At 40.2% G+C, this 19,131-nt stretch overlaps 1 protein-coding gene across 1 annotated transcript in view; it reads right to left on the bottom strand.

Moving 5' to 3' along the window:
• Positions 1-17,790, bottom strand: part of kcnq1.1 (potassium voltage-gated channel, KQT-like subfamily, member 1.1) — a 39,935-nt gene extending 22,145 nt beyond the window's left edge. Inside the window, exons 1-5 of the mRNA XM_063880691.1 lie at positions 17,223-17,790; positions 10,735-10,825; positions 5,455-5,581; positions 4,940-5,018; positions 3,811-3,907 (exon numbers count right to left, since the gene is read on the bottom strand). Of these exons, the coding sequence (XP_063736761.1) occupies positions 3,811-3,907; positions 4,940-5,018; positions 5,455-5,581; positions 10,735-10,825; positions 17,223-17,581 (753 nt within the window). The 5' untranslated portion in view covers positions 17,582-17,790. The remainder of the gene's footprint in view (positions 1-3,810; positions 3,908-4,939; positions 5,019-5,454; positions 5,582-10,734; positions 10,826-17,222) is intronic.
• Positions 17,791-19,131: the final 1,341 nt, after the last annotated feature.

Here is a 19,131-nt window from a genome sequence, read left to right as displayed (position 1 = left end):
GATGTGGACAGTGGCAGCACAGAGGCTGTTGTGTCCTCTGTGTCCAGCACAGCGAAACAGAAAGCTAATTCACAGAACACAGTGTTGCTCCAGACAGTGAAAGCATGGACAGAGGGCCCAGCAGGGAGAAAAATCGTACGCTGTCTGTTAGATGGAGGCAGCCAGAGAAGCTTCATTCATGAGGGTGTGGTGAAAGCCTTAAGATTACCAGTGGTAAGACAAGAAACGCTGCATCTACACACCTTTGGATCTACAGCTCATGTGAAGGCACAGCGTAACATTGTGAAGGTCTCTCTGGAAAATGTGTGGAACACACAGCAAAGGATTGAGATTGAAGCTGTGGAAACCCCTCAAGTGTGCTCGGCAGTGATAAAGGTCCCCAGTGAACCCATCCAAGAGGAGCTCAGGAGAAAAGGTCTGCAGCTTGCTGATTTTCCACTGGACGGCCCTGATGACCCAGAACTGTCGATGCTCATAGGGGCAGACTATTACTGGAAAGTGGTGTCAGGCAAAGTCCAGAGAATAACAGAATCACTAGTGGCCGTAGAAAGCAGCTTCGGGTGGGCTTTGCAGGGGCCAGTTTCAACATCCAGTGTAACTGATGCTACTTGTATGCACATCAGCCTAGAAGAGGACACACAGATCTCAAAACAGCTACATGCCTTTTGGGAGGTGGAGTCACTGGGCATTGTTAATGAGAAGGCCCAGAGTGCAGTGGAAACTGACGCTCTACAGAACTTTGAACAGACTGTGACACACAAAGATGACCGCTACCAAGTTGAGTTACCATGGCGACCTGACAAACCGACACTCCCAGACAACTTCCGAGTGGCTAAAGGACGGTTCGAAGGCCTCAAGAGGAGACTCAAAATGGATGCAACCCTGTACTCAAGGTACAATGATGTCATACAGGATTATCTGCAGCAAGGCATCTGTGAGGATGTACCTGAGGATGTGTCAGCGGCAGAGCAGCCAGAGGCTGTGAGATACTACATGCCACATCATGCTGTTCTTCGAGAAGATAAGGTAACAACTAAACTGAGAATTGTATTTGATGCATCATCACATGAGGAAGGTTGCCCCTCCCTAAATGACTGTTTACTGACCGGGCCAAACCTTAATCCAAACCTGTTAGATGTGCTAATCAAATTCAGATTACATGAGATAGCCTTTACTGCAGACATTACCAAGGCTTTCCTGCAGATAGCTCTAGCAGAGAAGGACAAAGATGCTGTTAGGTTCCTGTGGCTACATGGACCTCTGACCAAAGATGCTGAAGGTGAGCTGCGGATTATGAGGATGAGTAGAGTAGTTTTCGGAGTGTCGCCCAGCCCATTCCTGTTAGCTGCCACCATAAGAAACCACATCAAGCAGTATGACAGTGAGCAGCCCAGGGCAGTGGAGGCACTGAGAGAGTCTCTCTACGTGGATGATCTGATCTACAGCTCAAGTAATGTGAATGAAGCCCTTTCAGTTTCCTCAACAGCAAAGGAGATCCTGTCCCATGCCGGCATGAACCTGTGCAAATGGGTAACCAACTCACCACATCTGAGAGCCAAGTGGGCAGAGAGTGGAGTGGAGCACGCGACAGAAACAGACACCTGTGGAAATGTGCTGAAAGTGTTGGGGTTAGTATGGAGATCAGAGAAAGATGAGTTTGTGTTTGATTTAAAGGGACTGTTGAACATTTTAAAGGGCAAAGAGAACACAAAGAGAAGTGTGCTACAGACATCAGCTCGTATCTTTGACCCTATTGGTTTCCTTACTCCATTCACCATACGGGTAAAGTGCCTGTTTCAAGAGCTGTGGGAGAGGGGAATCAGTTGGGATGAACAGTTGCCCACAGATTTGGCTGAAAAATGGAATCAGTGGTGTGCGGAGCTGCCGAAGCTACACCTTCTAGCCATTCCGAGATGGTACCACATTGACATTCAGCCAAACTCACAGACACTGAAACTGCACGTCTTCTGCGACGCCAGTGAGAAGGCATACGGTGCTGTTGCCTATCTACAAGGACCGAACAAGGAAGGGGAGATTGTGACAAGTTTTGTGGCATCCAAGGCAAAGGTAGCCCCATTAAAGAAATTGACTTTACCACGCTTAGAGCTTATGGGTGCACTGATTGGAGCAAGGTTAGGAAATAATCTTCTCAAGCCTCTGAACATGGAGAAAAATCAGCTGAGTATGAGAACAGATTCGATGATTGTTTTCCATTGGATACGCAGTGCAGCACAAAAATGGAAGCCGTTTGTGTCAAACCGAGTGACTGAGATACAAGGTCTCACCAATCCAGAACAGTGGTCTCACTGCCAGGGTAAAACCAATCCAGCTGATTTACCCACCAGAGGCCAGAGCGTCGAGAACCTCATCCAAAGCCGGCTGTGGTGGAGCGGCCCTCCGTCACTATCACCAACTGATGAGGCAGAGAACATTGATGAGGACCGTGTTGCGGATGAGGTGAGCACTGAGCTCAGATCCAAGTTCCAGACAGCAGTACAGCTCGCTAGCACTGAACAAGTTGAACCACTGTTAGACTTACACAAGTACAGCAGGTTAAAGACAGTGTTAAGAATAACTGCATGGGTGAAAAGGTTCATAGCTAATGCCCGCTCCAGTCTGAAAACGCAGGGAGAGCTAACTTCTGAGGAGCTCACTGCAGCAGAAGTGTACTGGGTGAAGATGACACAAGAGCAGAGCTTCAGCCAAGAAATTTGTCAGCTGACATCAGGTCAAGACATCAAGAGAGATTCGAAAATCAGAGACTTGAAATCAGCTCACAAGTGTGAGACACCTACACCCACTGTGCTGAAGGTGGGAGATGTCATCCTGATCGGAGAAGACAATGCACCCCGGCAGACCTGGAAAATAGGCAGAATAACAGAACTGTTTCCTGGAAGAGATGGACTCATTCGTTCCTGTACTGTTCGTACTTCTACGGGCAGTGTGTTAAGAAGACCTGTTCAGCTGATATATCCTTTGGAGATTAATTAAGTGGACTGAATAGTAATGAACAATTGTTCATTGGGCGGGAATGTTGTGAATTATTATTTGAATCCAATAGTAAAATTGACATGATTATATTGTTTAGTTTAAAAACAGTTAGGAGAAAAGTATTTACATTATTTACAGTAGATATTTGGAGAATGTTACTTCCTGATGGTAAAATTATTAGTTTGAATGTGATAATGTGAGACCTTTATTTTGATGAACAGGAAGTAATGTGTAATGCGTATTCGTTGTATGAAGGATTCCAGAGATGAAGTCGCAAGTCGCAACCTGCCTTAGTTTAAATAAATACTACTTCTTTGTAATACTGTAATAGTGCATTTGGAAGTAAAGTTCCGTTCAAAGAAAACGTTTGATCATCATTAGAAGCTTAAAACTACACAACAAGCACAGGGCAATACCAGCAAGCACTGCAGGCGGCCCCGGGGTAGCAACATCCCTGAGTCTCACCTTCATCACTCCCTGTTTTTATACAGACATCTAAGACAACCTCAGTGGCCCCTGGGGATAATCACAGGCACCTCTATTTCTCAGCTCAATGATACTGAGAGGGCTACAGTCCTCTACAGCAGAGGAGATTATGGCCGTAACCCTCTGCACAGTGGCTCTTTTCTTCTGGCTCTGCTGAATATTAATTTTCGCAGTAATCCAGAATACAAAAAGGAACAATTCTGCGTCATAATACATGACGAGAAGAGGTTATAAATCTCCTGACAGAAAGCCTCCAGCTTACTTTTAACCGTCAAAATCCCTGATGGCTTTAGACCTGAAAATGTAAAGTGATTTCAAATCTGCAATGTGTACCTGCCGATGGATAAAGACGACGGAGCCAAGCAGACGCCAGGTTCCTCCCTGCCGATCCACGTGAAGCATTCGCAGGATCTGCAGGAAGCGAATCCCTCTGAAAAATAACAAAGATGTTTAAATGCTGATCTCGTATTCAGGCCAATTGCAAGTATGTTTGTACACGCACATTTTCAGTGCAAAAATATGTGGATTCCCAAATATTATGGCTATATGTGATTGTTTAACATCTCATTCCACCGCCATGGTCATTATTCGGCTCCTGTAACAGCTTTCCACATGAAGCCTCATGGCAAGGATTTGCTCTTTCATGATGTCGCCATAGGTCAATTCATCCCAAGGTGTCATATGGGTTAAGGTCAGAGTGCTGTAGAGCTCAGGCATGTCCCTCCTCAGGTAACTGGAAAAAACATTCCTTGATGTGATCTGGTTTTGTGCAGTGGAGCATTGTGGTGTTGCAAAGGGAAATGGCCTTTCCCAAACAGTAACAACAATGTAAAAAGAACACAACTGTCTCAAATAACCTTGTCGGCAGTATTGTTGGGATATTCACCACAACTAAGGAGGTTATGTTTTTGGTGTGATTTGTCAGCAGGATTTTTGAAAAACTACTGAAACTGATTTTCAGGAAACTTAGGGTAACGGTGAAGCAGCATACAAGAAAGAACTGATTTCATTTTGGAGGGGGGGGGAACACAATCTTGAGTATTTATTGATGTTGGAGAAATTGGAATAATGCATCACGACTGGGCAAATTTGAAAGGCGAAATAACAATCTCTGAAGTTTTCCAAAAATGTTCTCAAACAACTGATGGCTCACTTCTTTTTTCTGTCATTTAAATACTGGAAATACTTTGAGAGATAAAACACGCCTACAACGCTTCTATGTTGTTTCCACATTGCGACTTAAAATTCACGATCACAGCAATGTCCAAAGAACCATAGGAAATGCGGGCCATCTGAGGAGAAGGTAAATCCACCATTGGCCTGTGCGGAGGTTGCCCTCTGAGTGCTATTCCAGTTCTTAATTTGAACCATGGGGCCTAACACAAACAATGAAAAACAACCCCCGCACTAAAAGAAGAAAAAAAGTGCTTATATACTTTTGGCCATATACAATGTCTCTTACCTTACAGCAGAGGTGGCAAAAACCTGGCCTTTCGAGCCCACTGACAGCACAATAATCGAGGCAGCAACTACAATCAGATCTATAAAAATAGGGAATGAGAGGCTGTAAGTATCAAAGTGAGCAGACGTTCATTACACAGAAATTCAGCATATTAAAAGCAAGCATTGTCCACTGTACTGTCCAAAAAGAAAGTGGATGTACTCTAATATGAAGTTATCTTTGGTTTTCATTAAAAAAGTATTCTATAAATTAATTGAAGTCAAAGGGGTTACCAATAATAGTAATGCTAATACTTATTGCTGCTTATTTAAAAGAACCTGGAGGTTCCAATTTGAAGAAGGTACAAAATAATTGCAGTGACAGTTTTAATTTCACGCTGAATTTGTCGGAGATATCTCATTTTGGGAAGAGGCTCAGGATATAGATATTGTTTAAATACTGTGTGTGGGTAGGGAGCGATATGTGTTTTTGTTAAAGTGCATCGATATGAGTGTGTATGGGGGTTGTGTTCCCACCTATAATAGATATCGGCTTCCTGGCAAAGCGTAGTCGGCCGCAGATGCCAACATATTTACTGCGGCAGCCTGCTGACCAGAGGCGGACAAAATACTCCACACCGAAGAACACCACAAGGACAATCTCCTGTCAGGGAAATGAGGGAAACAGAACAGACCAATGAGGGAGAAGGACAGGCGGGGGGGGGGAAATAGGATGTTGTTGCAGGCTATTGATTGCAAAAACACCTAAACAGCTGCTCAGACATCAGAAAAGAGCTTCAAAAACAGATATTTTTTAATTATAGATGCAATGATTGCACAACTGTTCTCTCAACTTCCTCTTTTTCTGTTAAGTGCAGCTTCTCTCATTAAAGCTGTCACAGCAATTCATTAAGGATTATTGATTCTCAATCAGCCGCTGCATCATCTGTCACTGTTTAATTTCTGTTACGACATTGATTTATTCTCCATTAAAGCTGCTACATGAACCTGGACCTGATTCATGGAAAAAGTGTTTCTTTAACCTTGATAAATAGTTAGGATATTTCTGCATATTTCTATTTTCTCTTTGATATTTCTAATTCGTATGACACTAACTGGAATGAGCCAAAACAGCAGGTGTCCAATGCTTAACATGAAGATTATACAATCAAAGCTGCTCCATTTCAATTCCATGTAAGGTTCCTTCAGTGCTCATTGAAGACAAATTGATAAAAAAAAATCTATTACAGCACACAATTACATCAATACATAGAAATTAATGAACTGGTGTGAATGAGAATGCTAATACCGCGACACGTCTGTAAATCATTGACTTGTATTTGGAAATGAAGCTGTCTGAAAGAGACTCAATGCTCTTTCATAGATTTTTAATGGTGACTTGATCATTTTGCAGTGAATGATGGGAGGAACAGCCTAGGGGGTGGGGGGGAATCAGGCACAAGATGTGATCCATGCTGTGCAGCAGGAGATGTTTCCAGCTTGGAATTATTGGATGCATTTGTATTCATCGCAGCCAAATATTTAAATGGCAGTGAATACAAAAATGCCACGTCTTGTTAAACATAAATTGGATAAATAATATGTTAAAATGTGTTCTTGGAAGCAAATATCTACGATGTTGTATTCCTTTATCTATTTGCTGAGGATTTGTACTTCAAGGTTGAAAAACAAGTTGCCTATCGAGGAAGCAGCACATTAACAAACAGGAAGGTAGTAGGAACAGGCATAGAGGAGAAGAAGAGCACTTCATTCTGACCTTGGAAAGAGAAGTCGACTACATTATCAATTTACCTGCTGGATCCTTCTATAAAACCACTTTAAAAACGGTAGATGTTGGCCTAAAATTGAAAATGGCTGCTAAATTGCAATTACAAATGACCTGCAAAGAATCAGTAACCCAACCTAAGCATCTAAATAAAAGAAATGTAACCTGATTACTTTTCAAATATCAAATGCAATGCAAAGAAACATCAATAGAACAGCTTTTACTTAAGTGTATTACGTAAGAATAAAAGTATGAAGCCAAAGCTATTTGCTGCCTTCATCCACAGTCAGTTAATAAAGGCTGTAATATTTGCCCGAGCATGAAATGACTGGATGTAGCAAAATATTTTTCTATGTCATCAGTAGGTGTCAATGCTCATGTTATGCCTGCACATAATGTATTTTAAAACCCTGCAGTGAAAGATTCAATTGACAGATTGAGCACAAAATAATGGTAAAATGTTCACTCCATGTAAGCATTCTTCGAACTACAGTCCACGATGATGACCTGGACGATAAGCTGTGGTTTTACTCGAGACTCATTTGAGACTTTTGGATTGTTGATATGTGTAAGCATGTGCTTCATCTCATGCAGGTATTTATTATAAAATGTATGTAGCAGTTTGATCCTGCTAGTAATCCCCATATTTAATGTACTAGTAAACTGTTAACTTATTTGTGTATGTAACGGTTAGGTTGTAACAGTTACTCATTTTTGTATCCTGGTTATGTAATTCTGATACATGTAATCCGTTATTCTCTAAGCCTGATTAGTGCTAACATTTTTTTAGGGTTAAAACTTTCAAACTGGGTGGTTAACAGTGTTAGGACAGCTGGTTAGAAATGTACAAATGTATGTATCATTGGTGTGTGAACAAAAAACAATACTCAATCGTATCCATATATTTACTGTAAACCTCACTCCTCTATCTCTCCCATCAAATCCCCCTTCTCTACTTTCTCACCCTTTTCACATATTAAAAAGGAACCACAAGGGGGACAACATAGCTCGGATGCCTCATCTGGTCATTGCTTCCAAACCTAGTCTCATTCCATCCACAACATCTTTTGACATAAACCCATCGTGGATCCCCATTTCACTCTCGGTTCATCCCCTCATGCTTGACCTTCATTTCATCCCTCTCTTCAATCTCGCCCCCCATCATCCCACGCTCACCAACACCCTTTATCCTCCTTTAAACTAATTTGCAATCACGTGTCTCACTGCATACCTTTCACATTCACTATTGTAATCTCTTAGTTTTTGTGAAAGCCGTTCTGGGGAATAAGCGCTATGATATTTGCATTGGATAGCTGTAAACAGTTGGTTCACCGTCTGTCTCATCCACTAAACCATAAATAAATAAAGTGTAGCTTTACTTTTTAAAGTTTACACTCGTTTTTGGATCCAAACAACAAACAAGCTCTTTTGGGAACGTGGATCCTTTGGGCTAACTGCCAAGCATCTGGCCAAACACACTACTACAAACACTGTCAGCCAACACCACATCTCCAAGTAAAGAACACAATAGTTGACCTTGAGTGTGAAGGGGAAAAAAAACAACACAAAGAAGATGCTTTTGTGGTGTGGGAAGGAGAAAATGAAAGAGTGGCGGGGTCACAGTAAATCTTTTAACTAGAAAGCACAGAACACAAAAAACAGCCCCTTTGGGATTGAGGATGGAAAGAGATGAGTGTTTGAGATTTTGGTTGGTTTCGTAGCATGGCAAATATTAATTATTCATAATCTTTGTCAAAGACAAGAATAAGAAGATTAAATATCTCCAGGGTAAACTTAAGACGGAAACACATTTGCCATAAGATGCATATTTCATTATATCGAGGTATTTATTTACACATTTTCCGTTCACTTTTCCTCATGATTACAGCCCCAACTGGAGCCTGAATCTCTGTTAATCCAATGAACCTGTAGGATTTCAGATTGTGTGCCGGCTCATAAAACACCATGACCATTTCATCCCATTATCATCGGGCCAAGGTGACCTCGTCACATGTGGCACGCTCCAGGCCTCCTCAAAGAAGTCCTTTTTATCCTTTCTTGGGGTTTTCTTTTGTTTGAGCTTTTGTGACTCACCCATCACACAAACAGTTCCTGTGCTCAGCAGCTAGTGTCTCAGGGTTAAGTTGATCCCATTTAGTATTGACTTTAGAAGAGGAGCCTTCGCCCTCTAAGGCCAGCGGGACGCCCTGCAAATGTTTGTCGAGTAAGAAGTCGATGCAGTTACAAATAAAGTGTCCTTAAATTGTTTTTTGTGAGGCAGCGGTTTGTGGAGAGTCAACTCTTTGAAATTGCTTTTCAAACAAAATAAACTGATTTTTATTTGTTTTTTCAGCAACATCCCCAATATCAGTGCTGCCATCGAAAATATACAAACAATTATAGTAAAAAGGTTATCAACAGGTGTTTCATTTCAAAAAACGCTATGAATAAATCAATGTCTTTTAACTGCATTGTTTCACAAGCAGCCCTATTTTTTATTTTTTTTTAAATGTGTTGTTTGACATGGAACGGGAACAAAACTATCGGAAGATGAGGGTCAGGTCTGTTTGCAGATGCCAGTCAACAGAAAGAGACAGAACAGAAGAGCAGAGCAGATGGTGAAAGACCAGATCAGGAGACAAGGCTGCAGGCTGCATCTACAATGTAAACAATCCTGTTATAATACAACATGTAGATAAGATGGAGATTATTTCACATCTCAATCACTCTGCCTGTATCTGTCGTTCATGGACCAGTGATCAGAATCATTAAAGATACAGTACACAAAACATGTCCTGCACACAGCAATTGTTTACGTTCATTGTTTCTTGCCTTAAAATATTCTCACAAATCCTTGAATCAAATCTTTGGATGCTTGCAACCTCATAAAATATCCGAAAGCTGATTGTTTGATTTTTTATTTTACTTATCATGATCCCTGCATTATTTAAAAGTGCACATATATTGGCGCACTGCTACCTTCTGGAGCATCGCTACAAACACAGGGTGTGAAATTTGACAGATAAATCTTTTGTCATGACCTTCATTGGTTATGAGCAAATGTAGTTGGTTATGCACCAAGACGTTAGCCAATTTAACATGCAGTAAGTGCTACACTGATCTATATCATCTTTATGGGAGTGTATCATTAGATTTGGAGCTGGAGTTAAAGCTACTTTTCTCTTTTTCTCAAACTCTCCTTAGCTCCTGCAAGGATTACTTTCAGATTCCAGTCTTTCAGTCTCTGATTGCTTCACACCACTGCATGACTTGAGAAAAAATATCTGGGTAGTGCTGATTTTATAAGGAAAAAGAGACACGGAGACTCTAAAAAGGAGAAAAAGTATATTATTATATACAACTTTATATATCCCTGGTCTGCACCACAACAGAGATGCAGTATGTATCCGCCGACTGCAGTTGTGAGAGAGCAGCATACGAATTAGTCCAAAATGTACCTCAAAAGTATACAGTTCCTCAATTTTCTTTCTTCAAGGTTTTACATTGGTGTGCACCTCCCACACTTAGTCAATTCTTAATGTGAAATGATAATATCATTAGGGCAACAAGGACATCTACCACAAGGGACTGAGTTCACAAAAGAGACTTAGCAAGTTTGGCAAACAACGTTATAAGTCAGAGCCACCCACTACTGGAAAAATCGTCCTATTGAATAAAGAGGGATCCCTTATTCACCCAACCTGAAAACACGAAGTTAAGAGGTAGCAAAACTGCAATGCTGATCTCTGGCAACGCAGCTAAATACTATAGTTGTGTATATACCTGCTTCTATTGTAATGCGTTTATGTACTCTATTTTAAATAAATCATCTTGGCCTATCTGACTCAAAACCCAGCTCTCAGCTCTGAGGGTAAGTGTTATCCAATTGGGATTAAAATCATCTTTTGCTTTTTAAATGTAAAACCTCTGTTTGAGGTAGATCAAATCTGACAAAAGAAAGAAATTACACAGAAAGAACAATGTTTCTGCAGTTAATCCCAGAGTTGATTTTGAACAAAATTAACACTCACCACCCAGAAGAGCGTTGTGTGAGCCAGGGCCTGGTACTGGTCGATGGTAGACAGAACGCTGAGGATCAGACAGGCCAGAACTATGAGAAACCTGTAGAAAATAATGCAGATAATACATAATTACAGTTCATGTTGGTGCTTATTTTTTTTCTTTTTTTTTTTTCTTATTTCATTCAATTGGGTAACAAAGTCCAGAATGCCTTTTTGACTTAAAAACAACCTCAATTCAAAGCTTTACATAACTTGTCATCAGACGGGTCTAAGAGGGAAAGACGGATCTCCCCAATCCACTTTCCAACTCCTATTCATGTCAACATTTTAGACTTTGATTTAAACTGCAAACCTCAGTCAGCTTTGGTGTGTGGTTTGAGTCAACAACTTCAAAAATAAAAAAGTTACAAGACAGCATAACATTACTTTATATTTTTGTCAGGAAAAGCATCTGACTGATTTTGAGCAAACATTCAAGGACAGCCCTCCCGAGGAAATACTGTGAACCTTCTGAACTCCACATGAATGCAAAACGCAGGATAAACTTGTCAAATAATGAGCAGACACACACACACACACACACACACACATGCACACACACGCACACAGTATCAACAAACACTAAATGGCTCCTTAACATTCTCCTTATTCCCCCACAAGGTCACACGTTTTTCAACTGCAGCAACAATCATCTGAAAGTCCTCAAACTACTTAATAGGAAGATGTTTTATCTCTTTCAGAGCACACTGCAAAACCATACCCCTCTCTTAAGTGGCTTTGGGTTTTTTAAATAAACGCTTACTGGCTCTTTCTTGTTATTTAAAAAATAAATAAAAAAAACACCAGCTCAGGCTTACATCTGGTATTTGCTATTATGTAAGTGGTAATCTTGTCACAGCTGTTCAAAAAAGTCATAGTTAGAGACCTGTTTAATGTGATGGTAGGAGAGTATGATGGGATGCATGGCTGTCAGAAAAAAAGGTGATAATCCATCCACACCAATGTATAGCCTTGTTCCGACATGTTTTAGTCCACAGAGCCAGAAAGGCATCAGTTCCTGTTTTTTAATTTGCGTAAGTGCAGCATTGTGTCCACTCTCAGAGTTTAAATTGAGGTTAGGTTTCACCCCATTTCATTATGCCTGTCAGTTTGCAAGCTATCTTAGAATATGAAGAATGAATGTGTGTTAGACTTTGTGAAAAGCTTGGCATTGTGGCAAGGACAAACTGATTACATTTTCATTTCCGCTGGCAGCAGATGTGGAAGGCAAAACTTCTGAATGGATTCACATGATACCATCTGAATTCATTAGCCAATCAGCTGACAGAAGAAGCTTCCATGATTGGACCAAACGAAAGAACACGGAGGCACAAGGAAGTTGGCTTTCTGTTAAGATATAGCTGCGTAGCCAATATGTATTTCAATGCTTGGTACTGTGACAGAAGAGCATGTCTTTGCTAACTGAACAAAAAGCTAGAGTATTCAGTAAAATTAGATGATTATGATACCTGGAAAGGGTTGTAATTTGGAGAAATTATAAAACTTTGTATGAAAATATTTAAAAAACAGAACTCACTGCTGTTCATATAAAAATGTAAAGATTAATGAGAAAGGTATACACTTGAAAATTGGCTAGAATGTTTGAAATGGGCTTTTATTTAGTGGTTAAATATGAGTTAAAGGTAAAAGGAAATAAGAAAAAACAGTGAGCAAGGACAATGCAGGTAAAAAGGCAAGTGCTCTTGTGAAAGTGGTACTGATTTATAAGAAAGACAGGGACATATTTTGAAAATACAGCACAGTGTTTGAACAATTTGCTCATCGTTCATATTGTTTCAAGCTATTGTTCAGAAAACATCCCTTACAGAATCCCTGTCTTGCTCCTATATACGAGATAACTTGATGGAAACTATGTGTAGAGGGAGTTTTAGTTTCCAGTCAGTGTTTGCACCATGGAGGCTTATCACCACATGCTACAGCCTGAGTTTATTGAAGACTGGCCAGGAATCCAAATACCCCCCTTTTAAGTAACACACACACACACACACACACACACACACACACACACACACACACACACACACACACACACACACACACACACACACACACACACACACACACACACACACACACACACACACACACACACACACACACACACACACACACACACACACACACACACACACACACACACACACACACACACACACACACACTGACGTGCACGCCACACGTCAACACAGATAAAAGGCCGCAGGGAGACCTGCTCAGGGAAGATGGACTGGCGTGTTTTGAAGCTATCAAAGCAGCTGCTTCTGTTCGAAAGAAAAGATAAAGTAGACAATACAAACCGGCAAAATGATTCTGTAGTTAACACTCTTATAGTTTATTTTTGAAAATGAACCTTAAGGAATGTCATTGACAACACTATTTTTAATGTTCTTTATACAGTAAATATAATTTCGGGTTGCTGTGTTGACGCTGTTCTTTTTCTTCTTTTTTTTATGTGTTGGTTTCCCAATCTTTATTTGAAAGTAATTGTAATGGTTAGCGTTATGTTTTGTTATTTGGTTAGTGTGAAGGGTCTGTTGATGTGGAAACATTGTTTGTCCTTGTCATTCATGAGAAAAACTAACTTGTAGTTTGGTAACAGTCTCTTTGGCAAAATATCCACAGCCTGCTATTTGTCTAAATGGAAGCTAATTGGTCTATTCCAAAGAGCAGGGAGCATAGACAAAAAGTGAAGATGCAGTATTATTTATGAAATATTATGTTCAGATATGACAGAGGAAGTTTAAAAGAAGATCAAAAGAGAAACAAATGAACATCAAACTTTCCAAGGCAAACACTATGCTATGCTAATGACTGTAATTTGTCAGCGAAGCGCTGCCTGAATTATTTCAGGGCATTTGAAATGCCAGTAAACATACATACTCAGTATGCTCAGCGTACACTTCTGCTTCTCTTTGAATCCATCCGAGCTGATTCGACTCGTCAGTTCTTCTCTACTAACTGCACCATCAGATTTTGTATCTTACCTCCAGTGGCCTTTGCAGAGCAATAGACAAAACAATACATAGGCTGAGCTACATAGGCCCCACTGAACTACAAACGGAAGCTCAAAGCATTGCCCCTATCTATTATTGATGGACAGATTCACTTGCAGTCCGCTGTGCACTGAGTGTAAAGACAAAGCAGGGGACAGGATAAGAATTAGTAGTGACGCTGCTGACCATGTCACTGGCTGTTACCATCAAATATCCTGTTTGGAACAACGATCATACTTTATTTGTATCACAGTGACTTAGCCTGTTAATAAAAGACAACAAATAAATCAAACAAAGCACTGGAACACAACCGAAATGAATACCTTGATAGAAGATAAACATCCAATGCATTCAAGTGATTATTTTATGTAATTTCGACAATAGAAGCCTATTTCAGAAACATTGGCTGTTATTGGGTTAATACCTCAGAAATATAAGGCAGGCAGTCACCAACAAGTGACCTTGTCTATGTGCTCCATTAAAAATCTGAGCTCCTACATTTTGTAAAGAAAGCAAAAGATAAAAGTATGAAAGCTTTTTCCCCAGACACTAAAATATAGCATGGAATACAAAACAGCTGGAGTCAAAAATGGCCCTCAATTTGAAAAGAAAAACAAGACATAAACTGCTAGCTGGTTTGCTGAATCATAAAAAAAATGGTGCCAGGATTGATTTCCTCTAACTTGATGCTGTTTGACAGAATATCTGGTATAGTTTAATTCCGCCGAGGTGGAAAAACGCTTTCTTATTTTGGTTTCCCTAACTCCTCTGATCGTCTCATCTACAACCAGCATGTGGGATGGACTCATGCTGTTTAAAACCAATATACACTGCGTTAACTCTTAGGTTGCAGCACACTGCAGAGAGACACCCAGCGAGAGCATGGGATATTCTCTTTTTAATTGGATAAAGTTAAATATATACAATTTTTCTTTCCAGTGAAATGCACTCCTTCTTTGTTCTTCACCAAAACAGACCTGAGGCTATGCTAGCACACAGGGGCAACACTATACAACAACACAAAAACTGACAAACATATGCATGTTCAAACACACACACACACACACACACACACACACACACACACACACACACACACACACACACACACACACACACACACACACACACACACACACACACACACACACACACACACACACACACACACACACACACACACACACACACACACACACACACACACACACACACACACACACACACACACACACACACACACACACACACAACCTCTGATAAGGACTCTGGTCACTCTGACGTTCACGTTCTGGGTTAATGATAAGGCTATGCTTGTTCTTAACTGCTCCCACACACTCATTTTCAAAACAAGGTCCCAAGAACCCTGCTGGCACCATGCTCTTAAAACAAAAACCTTTTATTACAGAATTTGGAGAGTTTGGTCTAAGCTAAACTACAATCCACTCAACTTTAACCTAATTAAATATAACATAACTCAAACTCTGAGTACACTGCTGACACTTCAAAAGTGTTCAGAAGGAAGTTTCTAAAAGGTTTATGTTTATGAAGCCTGGATTTGGGTGAACAGCTTCCTGCCAAACCTTTTCAGTGAAGATACGATCACATTTCACTTCTGTGCAAATATTGTCTCCCCCTCACGTCATTTGAAGCCCACACAACAGACACATGGATGTGCTTCCTTATTTGGCGCAATCTCCTCGCTGGCTGCAGTGGAGTTAAATGTTGATGATAACCATAGTTCAACTTTGACCATGTGTTCAGAGTCAATCGATAGAAACATAAACAAGTTCTCTAAAATGTAAAAATATCAGTGCGGCATCCTTCAATTGTCACTTGCTCATTGATAACAAACTGAAAAGGGAAAAAACAAATCCTTACCCTTGGGTTTTTCAAAAGGTCAGCAAAGGGCTACTCTACTATTTATAAAAAAGATATCTGATTGTAAAGAAGTCAATGAGAAAATGACCCTACTTCTAACTTCATTTAGTATTATCCTTTTTAGTTTATGGTCTCAAATCACTTGTCCAAAGTCTTCTTCAATACATAATTTGTATCCATCTTTACAGTAAAATGGACAATAAAGAAGCATATGCTTTAGGATGGGGCTGCCTTCCGATTGACAGGTGTATACCTTTGATGTCTGATTTGGGTTCTCTCTTTACTTTGAAAACCAAAGAGTGACTTCCCATGGCTTCATCCACTTCTTTAATGTTTGTTGGGTTTGCTTTCATTACATGCTGTCTTAGTCTTCTTGAAATCAGGATTGTAGTGGCCATTACAGGAATATTAAAGCACCTCACCTTGCTGGTTTGAACCTCATGTAGAGTATTATAATATAATATAATGAAAGTTGATGGCTAAACAACAGCAGTCACTAGCTCCTTTGTTATTGTGCTGCAGTGTGTTGGCTCTTGCTCCCTTTGAGTCACCAATACTCTAACCCACTTCGACAGGCTGTGTCCCCTCCAACACCGCAGGGTCACAGGGTGGCAGCGCCATACAGGGCTGCTACCTCCTCCTCAGCATACAACACACTGCCAAGTTTAGATGCCTGCTATCAGTGCCAGCAAGTGGGGACAGAAAGCACACATGGGGGTGAGCTGGTAGATCACAGCCCACATTCCTAAACCTCTGCCTGAACACTGGATCTATTGGACTGTCATTTTCCTGACTGTGGTTTATACCAAAAAAGACAAATGGTGAAATGTATCCTTTGGCATTACATCAGTGGAGTAAAGAGAGCTGCTTATCATGAGTAACATTTCATTTGTCAGGAAAAGACAGGTTTTCAAGCTACCTGACAAAACTGTCACATCAATTCTGAGGGGCGAACCATTATGTGACATATTCATGATATTGGAGCTTTAGCAGATACAATCCATCCCACAGTGGATTTATTTTCATTACTTGCTGTATTATTTATGTTTCGTTTTCATTAAACCAGTTAGTCTCACATACCTGTCATACTGTCAGAAAGGAAAAAAAGAAGGTACCTTAAATTTGAAAAACTTACTGAAGGAACACCAGACCCCACCTTGTGTTTTTGTATTCAAACTGTTTTTGGAAAATTAAATGTTCAATGAGAGTTGAGGAGATTAGGCTCCCAAATGAGATATCAATGTTATATTCCTTTAATGTTCCTGTGAGAGCTTACTTTCTCCGAGTTTCTCTTGTCTGTGATGAATTATATTCCATTTTTTAATCTGCTATGGCTAGACTTAAATTTCCCTATAATATTTCAAGAGGGACCTCCGTTTGTGTTGTGATATCTTTGCAGCATCTTTCTCAAATTCACAGGATTAACAGTTCTTTGTAGGGAGAGCTTCCAAGGCTCTACATGCGCAATTAACTCCCTGTTTAATTAGGATCTTACAGTTGCAATTATACCCTTGAATACCCCATGGATCTGGATGATTATGAAAATAAAAAAAACACACTCACACTGTGAAATGATACACGAAGCATTTCCAGCCAGACGGCCTTTCCAGGAAGTTATACACGCGTCCTTGGATGTAGGCGCGGGTGACGACTGGACGAACCCCGGTACTATACACCGACATCCGCACAGACATCCGGGGATGAGATAAATACGGGTGGAGGTGAACAGTTGGTACATTTGTTGACGAGTTACCATCCTCTGGCATTGTGTCTCTTTCAGAAAACGTGTCTTCGCCCACAGGTGTCTCCGGTTCAGGTGGGGTGAAAGTAGTTTCCGACAGCTCTAAATCCGGGGGTTTATTTGCACGTGCTACACCAGAAGACCTCCGTGTATTCCCGGCATAGGAACCCGAATTAGACATTGTAGCTTCCTCTTATTCCTCTGTTGCTGTGTCGACTTTGTCAAAGTTTGTTTTCGGTAACTGACTCAAATGTTCGCCCATGTGCGCGTACCTTCTGTTGTGCGCCTGATGTCACCACAGCGCATAAAGCTGCAACATAAACTGTGTTATTAATGCTCTAGATCACCAGGGCGGTGTTTCTTTAATTTAACTTTACAGCTCTCTGGGCTGTTGAGGTTATGGCGAGTCTCAGCCCTGAATGAATCCCCCCCTACCTCTCTCAGAGCACTTATCAGCCTGGAGAGCTGTGGGCGCCAGGCGGAGCGCTGTGAGTCGCCAGCTGTTCAGACATTTTACTGTTTGGCAAAATTGCTCCAAAGCAATATGCATCTGATGAACTACTTCCTCAGATCTATGTGAAAAATACAACACACACCATTAACTTTCCCCTCCTGTAGTTAGTTTGTCCACACAACAGGCAAATATGTAGCATTCCTGCAAAACTGTGAACACAAATGTAATGTTGTCGACCATTATAGGCTGAATTAAAGTCAAATAGATTTGGGATGAGATTCTGTCACTCTGCAGGCATGTGTGAATCTTTATGCATACCAAATGAAAAGCAAAGCATTACAATAACTCAAGGTTACCAGGTAACTGTGCAAAACTGTTAAAGCCTCTTGCATCACACTTAGGTAATCATACACTACCACATGTAAACTGAAGGGAGACTCTAACACCTAAATATGAAACACAAAATACAACCTGTTATCATGTTTCAGTTTATGGATTCGTCTTATAAAAGCAGTAAAAAATGGGTCTGTAACTTCAATTAGGAACAGCCAAAAAAAAAAAAAACACAAAACGATGACGTCTTTGTTTCAAGTTAGAATTCATATGTTTTGGTCACATTTGGGATTGAGTGTGTATGTGTAACACTTGTTTAAAATGTAAAGCATAAACTATTAGTCGCCTAATTGATAAATCGATTGACTGAAAGATAATAGGCAATACTTTCTTTAATGCAAATGCCAGAAATGGTACTTAATCTCTCAAATAAATTACTTTCCTTCTTTTTTGTTTTAAATTGTAGCTATTAATCTGAATATCTTTGTGTCTTTGCATTGACAAGACATTTACAAAAAAATCTACTCTGACTTTAACCTAAACTGCGATGGACATTTTTCATTATTTTCCCACATTTTATAGAACAAGCAGTTTATCTGAAGAATTATCGATAATAATAATAATAATAATAATAATAATAATAATAATAATAATAATAATAATAATAATAATAATAATAATAATAAGTTGTTGCTGACCTATTAGAGAGCAGATGTTTTTGACAATAAAAGTCAGCAATGTATATGTATATCCAGCAAAATATAAAGTAATGAAGGATCAAGTCACGGTTGAATGGAAGCCTTCAGCAGGTGCCTGCATTGTTGCAAGCGTAACAATGAGTTCATTTCTGTCGTGTGTTTAAACAGAGTTCATTTGTGCTTGTGTTTGAATGGCCTTTTGTTTGAGATGAACAACAGACAACATACAAATGAACTGTCAGTTGC

The sequence above is a fragment of the Eleginops maclovinus genome, chromosome 4 (assembly GCF_036324505.1).
Source record: "Eleginops maclovinus isolate JMC-PN-2008 ecotype Puerto Natales chromosome 4, JC_Emac_rtc_rv5, whole genome shotgun sequence".
Lineage (NCBI taxonomy): Eukaryota > Metazoa > Chordata > Actinopteri > Perciformes > Eleginopidae > Eleginops > Eleginops maclovinus.
The sequence above is the reverse complement of the archived record's forward strand: the minus strand, read 5'-3'. Positions and strand labels throughout refer to the sequence as shown.